The sequence below is a fragment of the Vipera berus genome (assembly GCF_964194415.1).
Source record: "Vipera berus genome assembly, chromosome: 1".
Classification (NCBI taxonomy): domain Eukaryota; kingdom Metazoa; phylum Chordata; class Lepidosauria; order Squamata; family Viperidae; genus Vipera; species Vipera berus.
This window is the reverse complement of record NC_138202.1, coordinates 8,002,914-8,024,567: the sequence shown is the minus strand read 5'-3', so window position 1 is coordinate 8,024,567 and position 21,654 is coordinate 8,002,914. Positions and strand designations below refer to the sequence as shown.

Here is a 21,654-nt window from a genome sequence, read left to right as displayed (position 1 = left end):
GCTCCGGGAGCGCAGGTCGCAAAGAGCCAGGCACTCTGCACGTGCTCCGGGAGCGCAGGTCGCAAAGAGCGAGGCACTCTGCACACGCTCCGGGAAGCGCGGGTCGCAAAGAGCCAGGCACTCTGCACACGCTCCGGGAAGCGCGGGTCGCAAAGAGCGAGGCACTCTGCACACGCTCCGGGAAGCGCGGGTCGCAAAGAGCCAGGCACTCTGCACACGCTCCGGGAAGCGCGGGTCGCAAAGAGCGAGGCACTCTGCACGTGCTCCGGGAGCGCAGGTCGCAAAGAGCGAGGCACTCTGCACACGCTCCGGGAAGCGCGGGTCGCAAAGAGCCAGGCACTCTGCACACGCTCCGGGAAGCGCGGGTCGCAAAGAGCCAGGCACTCTGCACACGCTCCGGGAAGCGCGGGTCGCAAAGAGCCAGGCACTCTGCACACGCTCCGGGAAGCGCGGGTCGCAAAGAGCCAGGCACTCTGCACATGCTCCATGCTCCGGGAGTGCAGGTCGCAAAGAGCCAGGCACTCTGCACACGCTCCGGGAAGCGCGGGTCGCAAAGAGCCAGGCACTCTGCACACGCTCCGGGAAGCACGGGTCACAAAGAGCCAGGCACTCTGCACACGCTCCGGGAGGCGCGGGTCGCAAAGAGCCAGGCACTCTGCACATGCTCCATGCTCCGGGAGTGCAGGTCGCAAAGAGCGAGGCACTCTGCACATGCTCCGGGAGCGCAGGTCGCAAAGAGCGAGGCACTCTGCACGTGCTCCGGGAGCGCAGGTCGCAAAGAGCCAGGCACTCTGCACACGCTCCGGGAAGCGCGGGTCGCAAAGAGCCAGGCACTCTGCACACGCTCCGGGAAGCGCGGGTCGCAAAGAGCCAGGCACTCTGCACACGCTCCGGGAAGCGCGGGTCGCAAAGAGCCAGGCACTCTGCACACGCTCCGGGAAGCGCGGGTCACAAAGAGCCAGGCACTCTGCACACGCTCCGGGAAGCGCGGGTAGCAAAGAGCCAGGCACTCTGCACACGCTCCGGGAAGCGCGGGTCGCAAAGAGCCAGGCACTCTGCACACGCTCCGGGAAGCGCGGGTCGCAAAGAGCCAGGCACTCTGCACACGCTCCGGGAAGCGCGGGTCGCAAAGAGCCAGGCACTCTGCACACGCTCCGGGAAGCGCGGGTCGCAAAGAGCCAGGCACTCTGCACATGCTCCATGCTCCGGGAGTGCAGGTCGCAAAGAGCCAGGCACTCTGCACACGCTCCGGGAAGCGCGGGTCGCAAAGAGCCAGGCACTCTGCACACGCTCCGGGAAGCACGGGTCACAAAGAGCCAGGCACTCTGCACACGCTCCGGGAGGCGCGGGTCGCAAAGAGCCAGGCACTCTGCACATGCTCCATGCTCCGGGAGTGCAGGTCGCAAAGAGCGAGGCACTCTGCACGTGCTCCGGGAAGCGCAGGTCGCGAAGAGCGAGGCACTCTGCACATGCTCCATGCTCCGGGAGCGCAGGTCGCAAAGAGCGAGGCACTCTGCACGTGCTCCGGGAGCGCAGGTCGCAAAGAGCGAGGCACTCTGCACGTGCTCCGGGAGCGCAGGTCGCAAAGAGCGAGGCACTCTGCACGTGCTCCGGGAAGCGCGGGTCGCAAAGAGCCAGGCACTCTGCACACGCTCCGGGAAGCGCGGGTCGCAAAGAGCCAGGCACTCTGCACACGCTCCGGGAAGCGCGGGTCGCAAAGAGCCAGGCACTCTGCACATGCTCCATGCTCCGGGAGTGCAGGTCGCAAAGAGCCAGGCACTCTGCACACGCTCCGGGAGGCGCGGGTCGCAAAGAGCCAGGCACTCTGCACACGCTCCGGGAAGCACGGGTCACAAAGAGCCAGGCACTCTGCACACGCTCCGGGAGGCGCGGGTCGCAAAGAGCCAGGCACTCTGCACATGCTCCATGCTCCGGGAGTGCAGGTCGCAAAGAGCGAGGCACTCTGCACGTGCTCCGGGAAGCGCAGGTCGCGAAGAGCGAGGCACTCTGCACATGCTCCATGCTCCGGGAGCGCAGGTCGCAAAGAGCGAGGCACTCTGCACGTGCTCCGGGAGCGCAGGTCGCAAAGAGCGAGGCACTCTGCACGTGCTCCGGGAGCGCAGGTCGCAAAGAGCGAGGCACTCTGCACGTGCTCCGGGAAGCGCGGGTCGCAAAGAGCCAGGCACTCTGCACACGCTCCGGGAAGCGCGGGTCGCAAAGAGCCAGGCACTCTGCACACGCTCCGGGAAGCGCGGGTCGCAAAGAGCCAGGCACTCTGCACACGCTCCGGGAAGCGCGGGTCGCAAAGAGCCAGGCACTCTGCACACGCTCCGGGAAGCGCGGGTCGCAAAGAGCCAGGCACTCTGCACACGCTCCGGGAAGCGCGGGTCGCAAAGAGCCAGGCACTCTGCACACGCTCCGGGAAGCGCGGGTCGCAAAGAGCCAGGCACTCTGCACACGCTCCGGGAAGCGCGGGTCGCAAAGAGCCAGGCACTCTGCACATGCTCCATGCTCCGGGAGTGCAGGTCGCAAAGAGCCAGGCTCTCTGCACACGCTCCGGGAAGCGCGGGTCGCAAAGAGCCAGGCACTCTGCACACGCTCCGGGAAGCGCGGGTCGCAAAGAGCCAGGCACTCTGCACACGCTCCGGGAAGCGCGGGTCGCAAAGAGCCAGGCACTCTGCACATGCTCCATGCTCCGGGAGTGCAGGTCGCAAAGAGCCAGGCTCTCTGCACACGCTCCGGGAAGCGCGGGTCGCAAAGAGCCAGGCACTCTGCACACGCTCCGGGAGGCGCGGGTCGCAAAGAGCCAGGCACTCTGCACATGCTCCATGCTCCGGGAGTGCAGGTCGCAAAGAGCGAGGCACTCTGCACGTGCTCCGGGAAGCGCAGGTCGCGAAGAGCCAGGCACTCTGCACATGCTCCATGCTCCGGGAGCGCAGGTCGCAAAGAGCGAGGCACTCTGCACGTGCTCCGGGAGCGCAGGTCGCAAAGAGCCAGGCCCTCTGCACACGCTCCGGGGACCGCCCTGCTTAAGCCCGACCTTGCGCCTCGCCCAAAAAAGGCGAGGAGGAGAGAGAGAGAGAGAAAGCGGGCGAGGCCAGGGCGGTGCTTTTTCTTTTTTTTCCGCCCCGGCCGATCTCGCTCACTCCCCCAGCCAGCCAGCCGCGGCTCCGCCTCCCCGCTTCCTCCCCTCCGAGGCGGCGGCGGCAGCGGCAACGGCATCGGCGGCGCTTGGGGCTCTCGTCCTTCGCCCGGCTGCTTGCGCGATGTGAGAAGTGCGGATCGCAGGAGCGGCGGGCGCAGCGCGATGGAGCGCACCAAGCTCTTCGTGGCGCTGGATGTGCTGTGCCTGGTGGTCGGTAAGGACCCCCCCCCTCTCTCTCCCTCCCTCTCTCCCTCCCTCTCTCCACCAGGGACCCTTTTTCTCACGCCCCCGCCCACACCTGGCTCCCAGGTTGGAGCCTCCCATGAATGGCTTTATCTTTTTTTGGGGGGGAAAGGGGGTCCAGAGCCCCCCCACCCTTCCTTTGCTTCACATCTGCCCTGCAAAAGATGGATCGTTCGATGGATTGATTGAGTAGCTGACTGACTGGTTGATGGACTGACTAGTTCAGGGGTCTTCAAACTTGGCCCTTTTATGACTTGTGGACTTCAACTCCCAGAATTCCTCAGCCAGCGTATGCTGGCTGAGGAATTCTGGGAGTTGAAGTCCACAAGTCATAAAAGGGCCAAGTTTGAAGACCCCCGGGACTAGTTGATTGACTGACTGACTGATTGATTGATTGATTGATTGATTGATTGATTGATTGATTGATTGACTCATTTCCATCTGGGTCCTTTAGCAAGTCGTTTCTCCTGGTGGGGGAAAAAAAAAGTTGTATCCTTTTTCTTCTGCTCCTCTTAGAGTTGTTTTAAGCCCCCCCCCCCCACACACACACACTTCAAAGCAGGGGTCTTCAAACTTGGCCCTTTTTGTGACTTGTGGACTTCAACTCCCACAATTCCTCAGCCAGCGTACGCTGGCTGAGGAATTCTGGGAGTTGAAGTCCACAATTCATAAAAGGGCCAAGTTTGAAGACCCCTGGGACTAGTTGATTGACTGACTGACTGACTGATTGACTCATTTCCATCTGGGTCCTTTAGCAAGTCATTTCTCCTGGTGGGGAAACAAAAAAGTTGTATCCTTTTTCTTCTGCTCCTCTTAGAGTTGTTTTAAGCCCCCCCACACACACACACACTTCAAACGCAGGGGTCTTCAAACTTGGCCCTTTTATGACTTATGGACTTCAACTCCCAGAATTCCTCAGCCAGCGTGCCTAGGTGAGGAATTCTGGGAGTTGAAGTCCACAAGTCGTAAAAGGGCCAAGTTTGAAGACCCCTGCTTCAAAGACTTTCTCTCCCCCCCTCCCCCCCCCCCCGGGGTCCTTTGGGGAAAAAGCCCCACATAATTGTGAGTTTTTCTTCCCGGTAAATGTACTTTTGCCCCTTGTCTCTTGGGTCCTCCTTTGCATTCCTGGGGAAAGGAAAACTCCTGGGACCCTTATGACAAACTCATACTTTACCAATTTGCTGAGGAGCCTTGTTCGTTATTTCTTATAATGCTGCCGCCTCTTTTATTGATACCAGCTGGGCGGGGAGTTTGGGGGGGGGAATGCTCCCCCTTCCATTTGGAGAAAACAAACTCCGCATCTCTGTTTTTTTTCTGGTTTGAAGGCTGCTTCATCTGTCCCTTTCTTAAAAAAAAATAAAAATAAAAATAAAACCCACCCCACCCGAGGATTGCATTCACAGGACACGCTTAACCTGCTTCCCGAATGAACTCCTGTTCTGAGTTCACACAAGATCCAGAACTAACCAAAGGGCTGATTTATGAGACGAACTGCCAACCTGGGTGCAGGCGAACAAGCTTCGTGCAATTGTGTCAATGCAAGGGGCTGTGTCTTTTGTTGTTTGAGGGGATTGCATGGGTTGTGTGAATGCTCAGCCAGGCAGAAGGAAAGATCTGAACTCGGTGCTTAACTGTAGATATTTGGGAAAGTTTTACGCGCAGTGTTTCTCAACCTTAGGAACTTTAAGATGGGTGGACTTCAACTCCCAGACTTCCCCAGCCAGCATTGGGAATTCTGAGAGTTGAAGTCCACCCATCTTAAAGTTCCCAAGGTTGAAAAACACCATTTTGTGGCTTCTCAATGGACTTTCTTTCAGGAAATAGGCAGCATAACTTTGGAGTCCAACAAGATAATAATTAATTGAATCACGGTTTAGCGACAAAGTTGGCTTTTCTGCATTGGCAGCCCCCAAAACAGATTGCCTGTCTCACTAGACCAGGGTCTTCAAACTTGACCCTTTTATGACTTGTGGACTTCAATTCCCAGAATTCCTCAGCCAGGCAGGAAAGATAGGAAAATAGGGCAAAACTCACATAACAATTGTCTTACTTAATAAAAGAAACTTTGGCCTCCATTGTGGTTGTAAATCGAGGATTACTTGTACTGTATTATAAAAACAATCTCACCAAATGAGAATTAGCATTGTTCATTGTATTGTTTTTTGTCTTTAACAGGAATATTTTGGGAGATTTTGGAATATAATATGCAACATGGCAATCTTTAAGTCAGTTTTAATGTCCCTGTTGTGATGGGTTTGTGTGTTGTAACACAAATAAAAACTACTTTTACAGGTAGTCCTCGGTTTATGACCACAACTGAGCCCCAATTTTTTGTTGCTAAGCAGAAAGCTGTTAATTGAGTTTTGCCCCATTTTACAGCCTTTTTGGGCCAAAGTTGTTAAGTGAATCACTGCAGTTGTTAAGTGAGTCGCGTGGCCGTTAAGTGAATCTGGCTTCTGCCATTGCTTGTTAGAAACTGGCTGGAAAGTTTACAAATGTATAAATACATTTGTATTTATTTCATAAAGACATCTCGGTTGCCCAGCGCCTACATGGCCAGCAGTCGTAAGTGTGAAACATGGTCATAGGTTACTTTTTCTCAGTGCTGCTGTAACTTGAAATGGTCACTAAACAAATGGTTATAAGTCGAGGACTACCTGTACCCAATTTGGGGTAATTTACCAAGATTTGGAAAGTTTTAGGATTATTATATGTGATGGGCCCTTTTAGCCAGAACAAGAGGAATGTTGTGACACCTATGGGTGGAGTGACTTTTGAACCTGGATTGTTTTGGGGTACACACCCAGAATTTTCAGTGTGGTTATGGGTTTTGGGGTGCATTATTGTCAGGGGGAGTCTGTCCTGCATTCCAAAATCAGCAAAATTCTTAGGGATCTGAACCAGACGTAGAGAAGTTTACGACAAGACTTTCTCAAGGCCACTATTTTAACAAGTGTGACATTGAACCCAGGGATTTTGAGGTCAGAAAAGTCAAGATGGCAGCCACAAACCATGCAACTGCACGCCTGCCCCCCTTTCGGTGTGCTTCACCTTGGTGGGGGCACCTTCTTCAGTTTTTTTATCCTCTCTAGACACTCCCAGGCGGTGCCCAAATTCTGGAAAAGACTTTTTTAAAAAGACACAGAATGTTTTTTAAAAAAATTATATTTAGTTCAGAATGCTAGCTCCAATTTAACCTTGATTTGAAATGTTTTGCCCTGACAGTTTCTAAACCAGGGGTCTTCAAACTTGGCCACTTTAAGACTTGTGGACTTCAACTCCCAGGGCTGGCTGAGGAATTCTGGGAGTTGAAGTCCACAAGGCTTAAAGTGGCCAAGTTTGAAGACCCCTGTTCTAAACAGACCGGCCTCAACTGAGATGTGAATGCAGCTAGTGGTGATATAAATCGCCCCGATATAAATGGGGAAGGGGGTATTTGATTCTCCTGATCAATATGTGAGTAGGAAGGCCAGCATCTTGACAATAGACAATTTCATTCAACTAGAGATTTAAATTGCTTTTGTTAAACATTTTGGTCCCCCACCTTCAACACTTTCAGCAGCAAGTTCCAGATGTCCAATAGGTATTGTTGAATATCTGTTATTCTGTAGAATAAAAGGTCGGCAGCCCAGGCAAACATGGGGAACATATTTGGAGGGTGATAGAACGAGACAAGCACATCCTAAGCCAGGGGTGTCAAACTCAATTTCATTGAGGGCCGCATCAGCATTGCAGTTGCCCTCAGGGGGGTCTGGTGGGTATGGCCAGGGTGGGCGTGGCCTACTGGGTGGGCGTGGCTAGAGTGCGTATGGCCTACTGGGTGGGCGTGGCCAGCTCTACATCCTTCGCATCAAGGGTGCCTATGGGGGCTTGGGCAGGAGTGGGACAGATCTGGGGGTCTCTGGCAGAAGGAGGGTCTCTGGGCCAGGGCCAAGGCAGTGGGGGCCGTTCCCTCACTGTTTCCAGGATGGCTTCGTGGGCCACATGGAACCACTTCGCGGGCCGGATCCGGTCCCTGGGCCTTGTGTTTGACATGTCTGTCCTAAGATATGGCACATGGAATTTTGCATTTTTATGAATGAAGATTAAAAACTAATAGATAGAAGATAATGGGAGGGAGGGAGGGAGGGAGGGAGGGAGGGAGGAAGGAAAGAAGGAAGGAAGTTCAGTGTATCCTGGTCAGGGATGGGTAGATGGTTGATGGATGGATGGATGGATGGATGGATGGATGGATGGATGGATGGATGGATGAGAGGGAAGCAGGGGAGGGATGGAGCAGAAGGACGAAAGGAAGTGGAGGGGGAAGGAAGGAGAGAGGGAGGGAGAGAAGGGGGAAGGAAGGAAAGAAGAAATAGGGAAGGAAGGAAGGAAGGAAGGAAGGAAGGAAGGAAGGAAAAGGAAAGGAGAGGGAAGGAAGGAAGGATTTATGCGGTTGAAGCCGCCATCTTGACTTTTTTGACCACATGTATACATCTGAACTGGACTGTATTGTTTCTCTGGGCCACATGTGTGTGTATGTGAATATTAGCCTTGGTGGAGCAGTGGGCTAATGCCTCCTTAAGTAACACCAGCTGCCTGCAATTAGTGCAGGTTCGAGTCCCACCAGGCTCAAGGTTGACTCAGCCTTCCATCCTTCCGAGGTAGGTAAAATGAGGACCCAGACTGTTGGGGGCAATAAGCTGACTTTGTAATAATGCCGCTTTGGGGGGGGGAAAGCCCTAATAAGCAGGCATATACATGGAATGAAGGCTATTGCTAAGCTTGTAAGCCGCCCTGAGTCTTTGGAGAAGGGCGGGATATAAATGGAATAAAAATTAAATTAAATTAAAAATATATGCATAATTTATTTTGTTATTTTTATGCAGTGTATATTGGACGTGATTACACTTTGAGAGCTGTATGCAATGAAATCTCATTTTAATGTATGCTGATTAGTGTACATTTAAAGTGACAATAGTCTATCCTATCCTATCCTATCCTATCCTATCCTATCCTATCCTATCCTATCCTATCCTATCCTATCCTATCCTATCCTATCCTATCCTATCCTATCCCTGCAGAAATACTACTGGGCATTGCAGGCTTCTTAGCTTGTTGGTTGATTTGATGCTGTTTTGATTCTGTTGAATTGGTGGTTTGGTCCATAACAAGTGCCAAACATTTGGTCTCCCCTGCAGAATACAGGTCATCCTCGATTTACAACCATTTGTTTAGTGGCCATTCAAAGTTACAACAGCATTTTAAAAAGTGACTTATGACTGTTTTTCACACTTACGACCCTTGCAGCATTCCCATGATCACATGATAAAAATTGGCAACTGACTCGTATTTATGACGGTTGCAATGTCCCCGGTTCATGCGATCCCCTTTTGTGACCTTCTGATGTGCAAAGTCAATGGGGGAAGCCAGATTCACTTAACAACTGTGTGCTAACTTAACAACTGTGGCAATTCCCTTAACAACCGTGGCAAGAAAGGTCGTAAAATGGGGCAATACTCACTTAACAACCCTCTCACTTGGCAACAGAAATGTTGAGCTCAATTGTGGTCGTACGTTGAGGATTACCTGCAAACGTCTGAATGAGGGCGGTGGTCAGGGGTTGTATTCCTGTCTCAAATAGACTAGAGCTCCATTTTTATCTTTACCCTCTACAAACGACACAAATGTCGACTTATGACCGTAATGGAGCCTGCCTATTACGGTCATAAAGCAGGTCAATAACATGACTGCCCTGATTTTGCAGCCTTTTTTTGCAGCACTTGTAAAGCAAACCAAGGATTGAGTGTGCCCCCAAAAATGGAAGTAAATGTCTTAGCTTTGGTCACGTGACCACAGGACACTTCAAATGGCTGCCTAGTATTTGAAGTTCAGTCATGTGACCACGGGGGCAACCGACCCTCAAAACTTCAAATCCGGGTCATGTCTAGGCCCCAGGTCTGTCTATGGTAACTTTGAACAGTTGCTAAGCAACAAGGTGTAAGTCAAAGACTATCTGGTACTCTCCAAATTACAACCATTCATTTAGTGACCACTGAAAGTTATAACAGCACTGAATAAAGTCACTTACGATTGTTTCTCACACGTGCGACTGTTGCAGCCTCCCCCGTGGTCATGTGATCAAAACTCAAGACGCTTGGCACAACTGACTCATATTTATGACGGTTGCAGTGTCCTGGTATCATGTGATTTCCCCCTTTTGCAACCTTCCCAGCCAGCTTCCAACAAGGAAAGTCAGTGAGGGAATGCCAGATTAGCAACCATGTGATTCGTTTAACAACTGCAGTGTTTCACCTAACAACAGTAGCCAAAAACGGTTGTAAAATGGGGGCACTACTGACTTAGCCTTGCTTAACGGTGGAAATTGTGGGCTCAGTTATGGTCGTAAGTCAAGGACGATGGGTCTGCCTGCTTTGGTGACGGTGATCACCAAGTCATGACCAAGAGTATTGATAGGAAAAATGCTTGAGATGACAGCTTGCCTTCAGAAGTCCATCTCTGGAGGCTTTCAAAAAGAGATTGGACAACCATTTGTCTGAAATGGTATAGGGTCTCCTGCCTGAGCAAGGGGTTGGACTGGAATACCTCCAGGGTCCCTTTCCAACTATTATTCTATGTTCCATGGAGAACTTGATTTTGCAGAAAACTGGGTTTGACTGCGGCCCTAAAAAGAAAGAAAAAACACAGACACCCAGGCCTCACCTGGCAGTTACAAAAGATGAATTTCTACGCCTTTCTGGTGCCAGCCGATGAATCATCTCAACATGGTTCAACAAGAACAACAACAAAAATTAAAAACTTGGCACCAAGTAAATCAGACATGCGATCCAACTTTTTTCCCAACTTCGGATCTCCTTCCTCAAAAGTGTGTATTCCTTTCCTTTAAGACAGGAATGCATAAAACAAACGTAAAACTATTTTGCCCCTTCCTTCTGGAGTGAAATTAATTTTTTTTAAAAAATACAGTTAAAGAGGAAATGAGCAATTAAATAATGGGCTTTAGCAAATGTAGGATTTTTTTTTCTTTGCGTGTTTTTAATTGCATGTATTGTTTTTGGCTTCCCGGAGAAGGTGGCTTTGGGACTTTAGAACTGCATCTTTGCCCTGTAGCAACGGAAGAAGGAAATTAATAGGTGAACCGATGCTAACCATAACTTTATTTTTTGCCTAGCTGCATGTTGATGCTTGTTGCTCAGAGTAAGTTAGGTAGTGTAAACTTGGCGTAGCTTTTCCCGGGTTGTTTGTTGATTTGGTTACAATACTCTTTCCCCGCAATCTTCTACCCTGCAGATGTTTTTAGAAAAAAACGGCCTGTGTTGATTGGCACGTCACTGGAATTAAATTTGGCTTTGTCACACATCTGGAACTACACAATTAAGTTTCTAAGTTGCTTTTAACCCAAGGCAGGATGGAGAGAGAAGTGGGGGGGGACTACTTTGGGGTTAAATATATTTTGGAAAGTTAAGAGTAGGACATTTTTGTCTCAGAAATAGACATTATTCTATAAATACCTAGGGCTGTGTTAAGGTAGAGTGCTCCAGAATTGGAAGGCTTTGAGATGATCCATTAAAAAGAATGCATGTGTGAATGAAGTGGTTGTGTCCTGCACAACTTGTATGCTTTATTTGGATCCTGAAGTGGGTTCGTCTGTATTTTGGGACAAAAAAGGAACAAGATTAGCAAAGCAGCCATTGGCAACAGCTTAATTTATTCCCTGTTGGCTGGTTAAGGCAAAGGACAAAGTATTGTGCCTGGAACGGAAGCTTCCATCCTAGTTCCAGGAAGTTTTCATTCGGTTCTCATCCAGCTTTTGAGACTTTGGCAGAATTTCTCCATGGCTGTGCCTAGATTCTGCTAAGGGAGGCCAAGTGGTTTTTCTTATCCTGCCACCAGCAATCCATAACATTCTTTTAAAGGTACTCCTCAATTTATGACCGCAATTGAGCCCAAAATTTCTGTTGCTGAGTGAGAAATTGGTTACGTTTGGCCCCACTTTCCTCGCCACATTTGTTAAGTGAATCACTGCATTTCTTTAAATTAGTAACCCGGTTGTTAAGCGAATCTGGTTGCCCCATGGACTTTGCTTGTCAGAAGGTCACAAAAGGAGATCACGTGATCCTGGGACGCTGCAGCTGTCATAAATGTAAATCAATTGTCAAGCATCCGAATGTAAATCATGTGACCACGGGGGATGCTGCAACGGTCGCAAGTGTGAAAAATGGTCATAAGTCCATTTTTTCAATGCTGTTGTAACTTTGAATGGTCACTAAATGAAACTGTTGTATGTCGAGGACTGCCTGTACTCCACCAGCATTTGCCATTTCATTGGATTGGCTGCTGATGGTGTTTTTGAATCTCTTAAATGCTATTCTGATTTTTAACAGCTGAAGATTGTGTCAACTCTAGCTTGTTCTACAGTTCAGGTAGTCCTCGACTTACAACAATTTCATTTAGTGACCATATAAAGTTACAACGGCACTGAAAAAATGGACTTATGACCATTGTTCACACTTGCGACCATTGCAGCATCCCCCGTGGTCACATGATTTACATTCGGATGCTTGACAACTGACTCACATTTATGACGGCTGCAGCGTCCCGAGATCACGTGATCCACTTTTGTGACCTTCTGACAAGCAAAGTCCGTGGGAAAACCAGATTCACTTCACAACCGGGTTACTAACTTCACAACGGCAGGGATTCACTTAACAACTGCAGCGAGGAAGGTCGTAAAATGGGGCAAAACTCCCTTAACGACTGTCTCACTTAGCAACAGAAGCCCAAACGCTCCAAACGGTGTTCTCCTTTCACAGAATAGACTAAATCTTCTCCTGAGGTAACGGCAGAGAGATTTCTCCTAAGCTGCCGGTCCAGCACCGTGTGTGGCTCTTTTCAAAGTTATCATTTCAATCAAGCAAATGTATCTCGAGCGGCTAATTTTATCAATTTAATTATCTCATCCTGCCTTTCTGTGCCTGGTGACTCATAAACGACTGACCTTTGAGCCGCCAGGCCTTGGCAACGGACTCAGGAACATGGGTGGCAGAGCCCTGAGGGTTGATCCGTTCAGTCTGAGCACGTTTTAGTACAGGTAGTCCCCAACTTACGACCACAATCGGAAGCAGAATTTCTGTTGCTAAACAAGGCGATGGTTAAGTGAGTGAACCCCGATTTTTCACAAACTCTTTTTTGGCTTAACTGTGGTTTAGTGAAACTGTTGTTCTTAAGTGAATCACACGGCCATTAAGAAAATTCAGCTTTCCCCATTGACTTTGCTAGGTGGGTCGCAAAAGGGGATCACGTGACCCTCCCGGCGACACTGCGACCATCATAAATACTTGCTAGTTGCCAAGTGCCCAAATTTTGATCACGTGACCATGGGGGGATGCCACAACGGTTGTAAGAATGAGGACTGGTCATAAGTCACTTTTTCCAGTGCCGTCATAACTTTGGAATGGTCGCTAAAGTTTCTGTTGCTAAGCAAGGCATTTGTTAAGTGAGTTTTGCCCCATTTTACGACCTGGCTTGCCACAGTTGTTAAATGAATCAGTGCAGATGTTAAGTTAGTAACACGGTTGCTAAGTGAGTTTTGCCCCATTTTACAACCTTTCTTGCCACAGTTGTTAAGTGAAACACTGCAGTGGTTAAGTTAGTGACAAGGTTGTTAAGTGAATCTGGCTTCCTCCATTCACTTTGCTTGTCAGAAGGTTGCCAAAGGAGATCACTGCCACCGTCATAAATATGAGCCAGTTGCCAATTGCATCTGAATTCCGATCACGTGACCCTCGGGATGCTGCAATGGTTGTAAGTATGAAAAAGGGTCCTTTTTGCAGTCCTGCTGTCACTTCGAACTGTCCACTAAACAAACCGTTGTAAGTTGAGGACTCCCTGCAATTTGCACTTAGGGCATATTTTTTTTGCCAATGCTCTGGGAAACAGAAGTAACCCATCCTCCCCAGTGGAAAATTAGGTCCTCAATTTTCAGATGTAAGTTTTGGAGAGAAAAATTCCAGCCGAAAAGCCTCTGTGTTGAGTTTTGGTCAAAGCTGGTCAAGGTGCGGCTTGTTTATACGCTGCGGAAAATGCCACTTAAGAGACTCTTGTAGACACTTGATGGAGCAGCTTTGGAATGGAGACATTCCACCTGGATTGAGCAACATTTTTTTTCTTCTTCTCAATCATCTGATTATTGGTTTGGGGTATTTTTTGTTGTTTTGTTTTTAAGTTGGTGAAAGTTGTCTGGCTTCCTAAGATTTCTCCACGCACGGATTCTTAAGAGGAAGAGAACGTAACGCAGGCAGTCCTCAACTTACAACCACGGCTGAGCCCAACGTTTCCGTCGCTAAGCGAGGAAGTCGTGAAGTGGGTTTTGTCCCATTTTTGTGACCCTTTCTTGCCACAGTCGTTAAGCCAATCGCTGCAGCTGTTAAGTTAGTAACACGATTGTCAAGCCAATCCCGGCTTCCCGGTTGACTTTGTCAGAAGGTCGCCCAAAAAAAAAAAAAAGATCACATGGGACTCTGCAACCGTGTCACAAATATGAGTCAGTCGGCAAGGGTCTGAACTTTGGTCATGTGACCACAAGGGCGCTGCAGCGGTCGTAAGTGTGAAAAACGGTCATAAGTCACTTTCAGTGCCATTGCAACCTCAAATGGTCACTAAACAAAATGTTGTAAGTCGAGGAGTACCTGTATCCTAGTCAGATTTTTGGTCTCCTGGATTGGCAGCCCAGTGGCCCGATTGGGTCCAGGGCAGCATTGGATTTAGCTAACCAGGTTTAATTAATTTTATAATAGCTTAGCCAAGGCCCAGCCTACCTGGATTTGCAAGGTGGCTGCTTTGGGGAAAGGCCTGTGTGTGTCTGTGTGTGTGTGTGTGTGTGTGTGTGTATGTATGTATGTATGTATGTATGTATATTATATATATCAGCTGCTCTTTTTCCCTTTGTTTAGCCACTCTTGTTTCTTTGAAGGAGGTCGGATGAGTCACATCTGAATGCGAAAAGGCAAACAAATCAGCTTTAAGAGATCCCTTCCCAACCTCTTAAAAGGCAGATCTTTAAACACACTGTGTAGCTTCAGAGCAACGTCTTAGTTGCAGCTGAATCATTTTCCAGCAGAGGAGAAAACTCGGTGTAAACGTAAAGGAGGCTTTATTGTCAGCAATTCCCAACCGATTTCGGCTGCCTCTGTCCAAGGGCTCAAATAATAATAATAATTAATAATAATAAAAACACTGCACTTGCAATGCATCTGTCTTAATATAAGCGGGACTAGCACATGCAATTAATATGTTACTAAGAGAAGAGAATATTTGTAGCTGCAGAGTGAATTGTGAGGTCCTAGGTGGTCTCTGAGCTTGCTGGTTTTCTTGCAGACATTTTACCACCCAGCTAGGGAGCAGCATCCGTGCTAGAAGGTGTGCGTGTGTGAAATAATTCATAGAAGGGAGTGGGGTTTGTAGAGTGGAGGAGGAAAAGGATTGTGAGATCCTTGGTGCTCTCTGCGCTGGGTTGTTATTTTGCAGACGTTTTATTCCTAGCTAAGTAGCCTCATCAGTGCCAGAAGAGAACAGGGTTTGTGGAGGAGGAGGAGGAGGACGACTGTGTGGTTCTTGATGCTTTTTGCATTTGGTTGCTTTCTTGCAGACATTTCATGACCCAGCTAGGTAACATCAACAGTGCTATGAGACGTGTGTATGTGAAATAATACATTGTTAAATTCCATTATTTAAACCCCTAAGAATTACAGAGAATGCTGAAAGGGAGGTTACATAAAGGGGTATGGTTTTCCCCAAAACTTTGAAAAGGGAATAATACGAAGGCATTATGAAGAGCAGGTCCATGAGATGTCCATCCATGAAATAAATGGTATTGTAGAAGCTCATTTCAACAGCAAGGGGACAAAATATATATATGTTTTTTTTGGAGAAAGGGATACTCCGCATTAAAATGTATGGACAAAAACTGCTTTTTTTAAATTTTCTCTACACTTTCCTTCTTTCTTTGCTCTTGCCCTTCTTTTCTTTCTTGATTATATTTTAGAGCTGCTTCCTGTCTCCTCTCCTTTGCCTTTAATGCATCAACTTGATTGGACCTTTTCTTTGCATAGCTGGAGATGCCCAGAATAGTAACTCATCCTGGTTACCATCAATAGCCTTTTTAGAGCCTCTTTTGCTATAAGCATCCTTGGATACTCTTTCTTTCTTTCTTTCTTTCTTTCTTTCTTTCTTTCTTTCTTTCTTTCTTTCTTTCTTTCTTTCTTTTTTCTTTCTTCTCCTCCCTCCCTCCCTCCTTTCTTTCTTTCTTTCTTTCTTTCTTTCTTTCTTTCTTTCTTTCTTTCTTTCTTTCTTCTCCCTCCCTCCCTCCCTCCCTCCTTTCTTTCTTTCTTTCTTTCTTTCTTTATTTATTTATTTCTTCTCCTCCCTCCTTTCTTTCTTTCTTTCTTTCTTTTCTTTCTTCTCCTCCCTCCCTCCCTCCTTTCTTTCTTTCTTTCTTTCTTTCTTTCTTTTTTCTTTCTTCTCCTCCCTCCCTCCCTCCCTCCTTTCTTTCTTTCTTTCTTTCTTTCTTTCTTTCTTTCTTTCTTTCTTTCTTTCTTTCTTCTCCCTCCCTCCCTCCCTCCTTTCTTTCTTTCTTTCTTTCTTTATTTATTTATTTATTTATTTCTTCTCCTCCCTCCTTTCTTTCTTTCTTTCTTTTCTTTCTTCTCCTCCCTCCCTCCCTCCTTTCTTTCTTTCTTTCTTTCTTTCTTCTCCTCCCTCCCTCCCTTCTTTCTTTCTTTCTTTCTTTCTTCTCCTCCCTCCCTCCCTCCCTCCTTTCTTTCTTTCTTTCTTTCTTTCTTTCTTTCTTTCTTCTCCTCCCTCCCTCCCTCCCTCCCTCCTTTCTTTCTTTCTTTCTTTCTTTCTTTCTTCCTTCCTTCCTTCCTTCCTTCCTTCCTTCCTTTCTTTCTTTCTTTCTTTCTTTCCTCCCTTTTTTGTTCACACTCTCATTTCTTTATATTTTCCTTTTCTATTTTTTTCTTTCTTTTTCTCTTTCTTTTTTATTTCTCTTTTTCTTTGTTTCCATTTCTTTTTCTGTCTCTATTTCTTTTACGGTACTTCCTTTTTTCTATTTCTTTCTCTTTTTTCCTTCCTTCCTTCCTTCCTTCCTTTCTTTCTCTTTATCTCCCTATTTTTTTCTTTCTCTTTTCTTCTTTCTTTCTTTCTCTTTCTTTTTCTATTTCTCTGTCTTTCTTTTTTCTTTTTCTCTTAACTTTCTCTCTCTTTTTCTGCATTTTTCTTTCCTTCCTCTTTTTTCCTGTCTTTTACTCTTTCTTGCTCTCTCTTTGTCCTTCCCCTTTTTCTCTTTGTTTCTTTTTTATATTTCTTTTTTTTCCTTTTTCTTTCTTTATCCCCACCCCTTTCACACACATACACGATCCAACTTTTGACCTGCTCCGCCCAGGAAAAAAAAAATGGAAAGAAGCAACAGCCTTGTCTCCAAAATAGTGGTTTCTGAGTCCGTAATTTTAAGAGTGCCCTTTAAAAAGAGCAGCAAGGTTTTAATTTTCCGCAGCGGCCACCTCCGTTGCACGTTTGTCCTGGACTGGCAGTCAGAGGTGAAGGGTGACGTTGCAGCTTGTTTTGGTGAGGCTCGCATCTTGAGCATCTATATTTTTAGTCTGGGAACAGATTAGTACACCAAGGAGAGCTTAAAATGGCCCACAACTTAGAATTTCCTTTGTTTTCCTGTGTGTGATGCACACACAGGCTCTAAATACAGATCTACATTTTAGGAAAGAGCGGTTTATTTCGGAATCATCACCTGCAGGCGAGAGAGCAAATCACAGAGATGCTTTGTGGGAGAGAAAAATTATAAATATCTTTTGTGGCCAACCTCTGAGAATCAAGAGACCAGGCAGGATAATCCTCGACTTGCAACAGATTGTTTAGTGACCGTTCAAAGTTACAATGGCAATGAAAATAGTGACTCTTGGTCATTTTTCACATTTGCGACCGTTGCAGCGTCCCCAGGGTCATGTGATTAAAATTCAGACCCTTGGCAACTGACTCATATTTATGATGGTTGCAGTGTCCCGGGGTCATGTGATTCCCCTTTTGCGACCTTCTGACAATCAAAGTCAACGGAGAAGCCAGATCCGTGTTACTAACTGCGGTGATTTGCTTAACAACCGTTAGCAAGAAATGTCATAGAGCAGGGCAGAACTCACTAAGCAAATGTTTCACTTAGCAACAGAAATTTTCTGCTCAGTTGTGGTCGTAAGTTGAGGATTACCTATACTTCACAGCACAGGACCAGTACAGAAGACGTTCTTGGGGTGTCTTGGGAATAAAACCCCATCAGGTCAAGAGATCTGGGAAGCATACATGGGATTGTAGGTTAACTTATGGAACTTCTTGCCACAAGATCTGGACTTCTCTTAAGCCCATAGCATCCCTGTATTCACCCACCGTTTTGGGTCGGCGTGGAGGAGAAGCAGTTGAAAAGCCACAGAGAATATTGGACTAGGACAGAGATAGGCAACCTTGGCTCTTTTATGACTCGTGGACTTCAACTCCCAGAATTCCTGAGCCAGCATGGCTCAGCTTGGAAACCTCTGCCTTTCCCCTCAGCATGGCTGGCTCAGGAATTCTGGGAGTTGAAGTCCACGAGTCATAAAGCGGCCTAGGCCAGGGGTAGGCAACCTTCACTCTTTTATGACTCGTGGACTTCAACTCCCAGAATTCCTGAGCCAGCATGGCTCAGCTTGGAAACCTCTCCTTTTCCCCTCAGCATGGCTGGCTCAGGAATTCTGGGAGTTGAAGTCCACGAGTCATAAAGCGGCCTAGGCCTAGGCCAAGGGTAGGCAACCTTCACTCTTTTATGACTCGTGGACTTCAACTCCCAGAATTCCTGAGCCAGCATGGCTCAGCTTGGAAACCTCTCCTTTTCCCCTCAGCATGGCTGGCTCAGGAATTCTGGAAGTTGAAGTCCACGAGTCATAAAAGAGCCAAGGTTGCCTACCTCTGGCTAGGAGGCCCTCACCGGTCACTGGAGAATTCTGGGAGTTGAAGTCCATACGTCTTAAAGTGGTCAAGATTGAGAAACAATGCGGGCTGGGGATTTCTGGGAGTTGAAGTCCACTCATCTTAAAGCGGCCAGGGTTGAGAAACACTGCTCTAGAACAGGGCTTTTCAACCTCTTCACCCATTGTACCACTTTTAGGATATGGCAACATCCGAGTACCACCAGTCACCTAACAAGGTGTCAAAACTTCATGACCAAAAAAAAAAAAAAAAAAGGAAAAAAGTGATGAAGTACAAGTAGTCCTCGACTTACAACTGTTTGCTTAGTGACTGTTTGAAGTTGCAATGGCACCGAAAAAAGTGCCCCGCAAGCCACAGCCGAGCAAGACACCTGCCTGCCCGCCCAGCGGCGCTCTTCCTCTTGTCTGAGGTTTTCATTGTTGTGAGCATTTCTGTTGAGGATTGGCAGTGGGGGTGGGGTGGGGGGGTGTTTGGTTTTTATTCTCCCCCCCCCCATCTGCTGTGTGGTTGTAGCAGGTTTTGGTCACTTCACATGATCCTGGGGACACTGTGACCGTCATAAATATGAATCAGTTGCCAAGCATCTGAATGTAAATCACAAGACCCTGGAGATGCGGCAACATTCCAGCTGATCTGCGCTTCTTCTGGGCTCAGCAAAAGCACCGGGATCAGCGCTGAGCTCCAGCTGGATCCTGGTGCTGATCCTGGCGCTTCCGCTGAGCCCTGACAGCCCTGCAGCTCCAGCCGTCTCTCGCTCAGGCTTGTGCGGTGCTACCACCGGTTCAGCTCATTCCCCTCCCCCACTATCTCTTTTCTAGGATGGTCACGTACCACCTGCCAGGTGCCAATGTACCACAGGTGGTACCCGTACCACTGGTTGAAAAGCCCCGCTCTAGACAGCAATCAAGTAACAATATGCGATTTTATATGGGAAAGCTAAGAATACATTTTTAACATTTATGAGGGGGGGGTTGAATTTTTCCCCCAGTTATAAAATGTACATTTCAAGCAATAGTTCACCCTCAGCTCTGCACCCACATGTTGCAGATTAGGACACAGCTTTTGGGGTGCAGGCAAGGCCCATTCTGATGTTGGTGCTGTTCCTTACAAATGATTAAGGCCCTGTTTCTCTGCCACATACATGCAAACCTCCCAGAAAATTAAAAGTAAATGCCTGTTTTTTGCTTCTTTCTCTCTCTCTCTCTCTCTCTTTGATCGAACATCAGAGTAAAATTAATTCTTCCCCTGTGTTGCAATTCTTTCATCTTGCCTGTAAAACTGGTTAGGTGACTTTCAGTGAGGTCAGCAGGAACTTTTGCACAGAGGCTGGGCACATTTCAATAAAGGTGTGTTGGAGGGTTTAAAGTACACAACTTTAATTGCAGAAAGTTCCATCTTTGAAGACATTCCCTTCAGGAAATCTTTGGGCCCTTCCTGTTTCTTTACAGGCGTGCCTGGACTTCACTATTCATTTAGTGACCATTTGAAGTTAAAATGGCGCTGAAAAAAAGTGACTTATGACCATTTTTCCCTGCAAGCAACTGCCATGTACTTAGGACAGTTGCAGGGATCCCCTTTTGCGACCTTCTGACAAGCAAAGTCAGTGGGGAAGCCAGATTCACTTAACAACCGTGTTACTAACTTCACGAGAGCGGCGATTCACTTAATAACCGTCGTAAGAAAGGTCATAAAATGGGACAAAACTCACTTAACAACTATCTTGCTTAGCCGCAGAAATTTAGGGCTACCTATAGTGATTTAGGGGCAGGTCACTTCTGAATATCCGAACCCTTCGCTGGCTTGTTCAGGCAAATAACTCTGGAGATGCAACCCACAATCTAAGGAGTGTTGGAATTTGCAGACTGAAGAAATTGCTTCTTTTTAAAAGGCATTTGTTTAACCCCAAGGTAGGGTTGCCTAATCTGGTATTATCTGAGCAAGAATTTGAACTGGGCTTTCCTGCTTTGTCACTATCAACAAAGGTTTCTCGGAGGGGCTGGGAGATTGACTGATAATGTGATTGATAGTGTAATTGACATCAATCAATCAATCAATCCCTTCAAACAATCAAGCCACTGCAGTGCTATGTATCCAGTCAGATGCTTAGGGAAGCCCACAAACAGGGCATAAACGTTGCTTCTCCCAGCCCCTCCCTCCCCCCCCCCCCGCATTGATGGATCTTGAGAACTTTAAGATAGACTGCTCCTGTGCATGAGTAACAGAGCTGGAAGGGACCTCGGAGGTCTTCCAGTCCAACTCCGTGTTCAAGCAGGAGACTTTCAGACAAGTGACTGTCCACTCTTTTCTTAAAAGACTCCAGTGATGGAGCACCCACAACTTCTGGAGGCACGCAGTTCCACTGGTTAATTGTTCTCATTGACAGAAAATTTCTCTTTAATTCTAGGTTGCTTCTCTCCTTGACTAGTTTCCATCCGTTGCTTCTTGTCCTACCTTCTGGTGCTTTGGAGAATAGCTTGACTCCCTCTTCTTTGGGGCAGCCCCTGAGATATTGGAACGCTGCTATCATGTCACCCCTCGTCCTTCTCTTCGTTAAACTAGGCATACCCAATTCCAGCAACCGTTCCTTATATGTTTTAGCCCCAAGTCCCCTGATCATCTTTGTTGCTCTTCTCTTGTTACTCTTTCTAGAGTCTCAACATCTGTTTTACATCGTGGTGACCAAAACTGGATGCAGCATTCCAAGTGTGGCCTTCCCAAGGCCTTGTAAAGTGGTATTAACACTTCACGTGATCTTGATTCTGTCCCTCTGTTAATGCAGTCTAGCACTGTGTTGGCTTTTTTGGCAGCTGCAGCACACTGCTGGCTCATATTGAAGTGATTGTCTACTAGGACTCCCAGATCCCTCTCACAGTTGCTACTATTGAGCCAGGCACCTCTATTCTACACCTGTGTATAGAATAAAGTGTCCATCTACATTTGCTGTAATCAAATGTACTTGGCGACTGACGCTCTTTTGTATTCTCTGTGTAGTTGACAACAGTTGCTATGCTGTTGGAGGCTGGCAAGACAATCCCACAGTTGTAAAAAAAAAGGTATTTTGAAGCAGTGGAGTTAAGCACGAATAAACTTAAGTGAAATGCTGGGAGATCAATGAAGAGCAAATGTTCAAAAGAAGTAATGGAGGACCTTGGAAATGGCAGATAATTTCTGTACTAAGTTACAGGAACAGATTGTTTAACAGCATTCCTGGGAGCACTTCAAATTGCTATTATCCAAAGCCAACA

At 47.5% G+C, this 21,654-nt stretch overlaps 1 protein-coding gene across 1 annotated transcript in view; it reads left to right on the top strand.

The window, feature by feature from the left end:
- The first annotated feature begins 3,169 nt into the window (after positions 1 to 3,169).
- The window catches only part of PLPP2 (phospholipid phosphatase 2), a 36,373-nt gene continuing 17,888 nt past the window's right edge, over positions 3,170 to 21,654 (top strand). Inside the window, exon 1 of the mRNA XM_081326368.1 lies at positions 3,170 to 3,359. Within this exon, the coding sequence (XP_081182494.1) occupies positions 3,308 to 3,359 (52 nt within the window). The 5' untranslated portion in view covers positions 3,170 to 3,307. The remainder of the gene's footprint in view (positions 3,360 to 21,654) is intronic.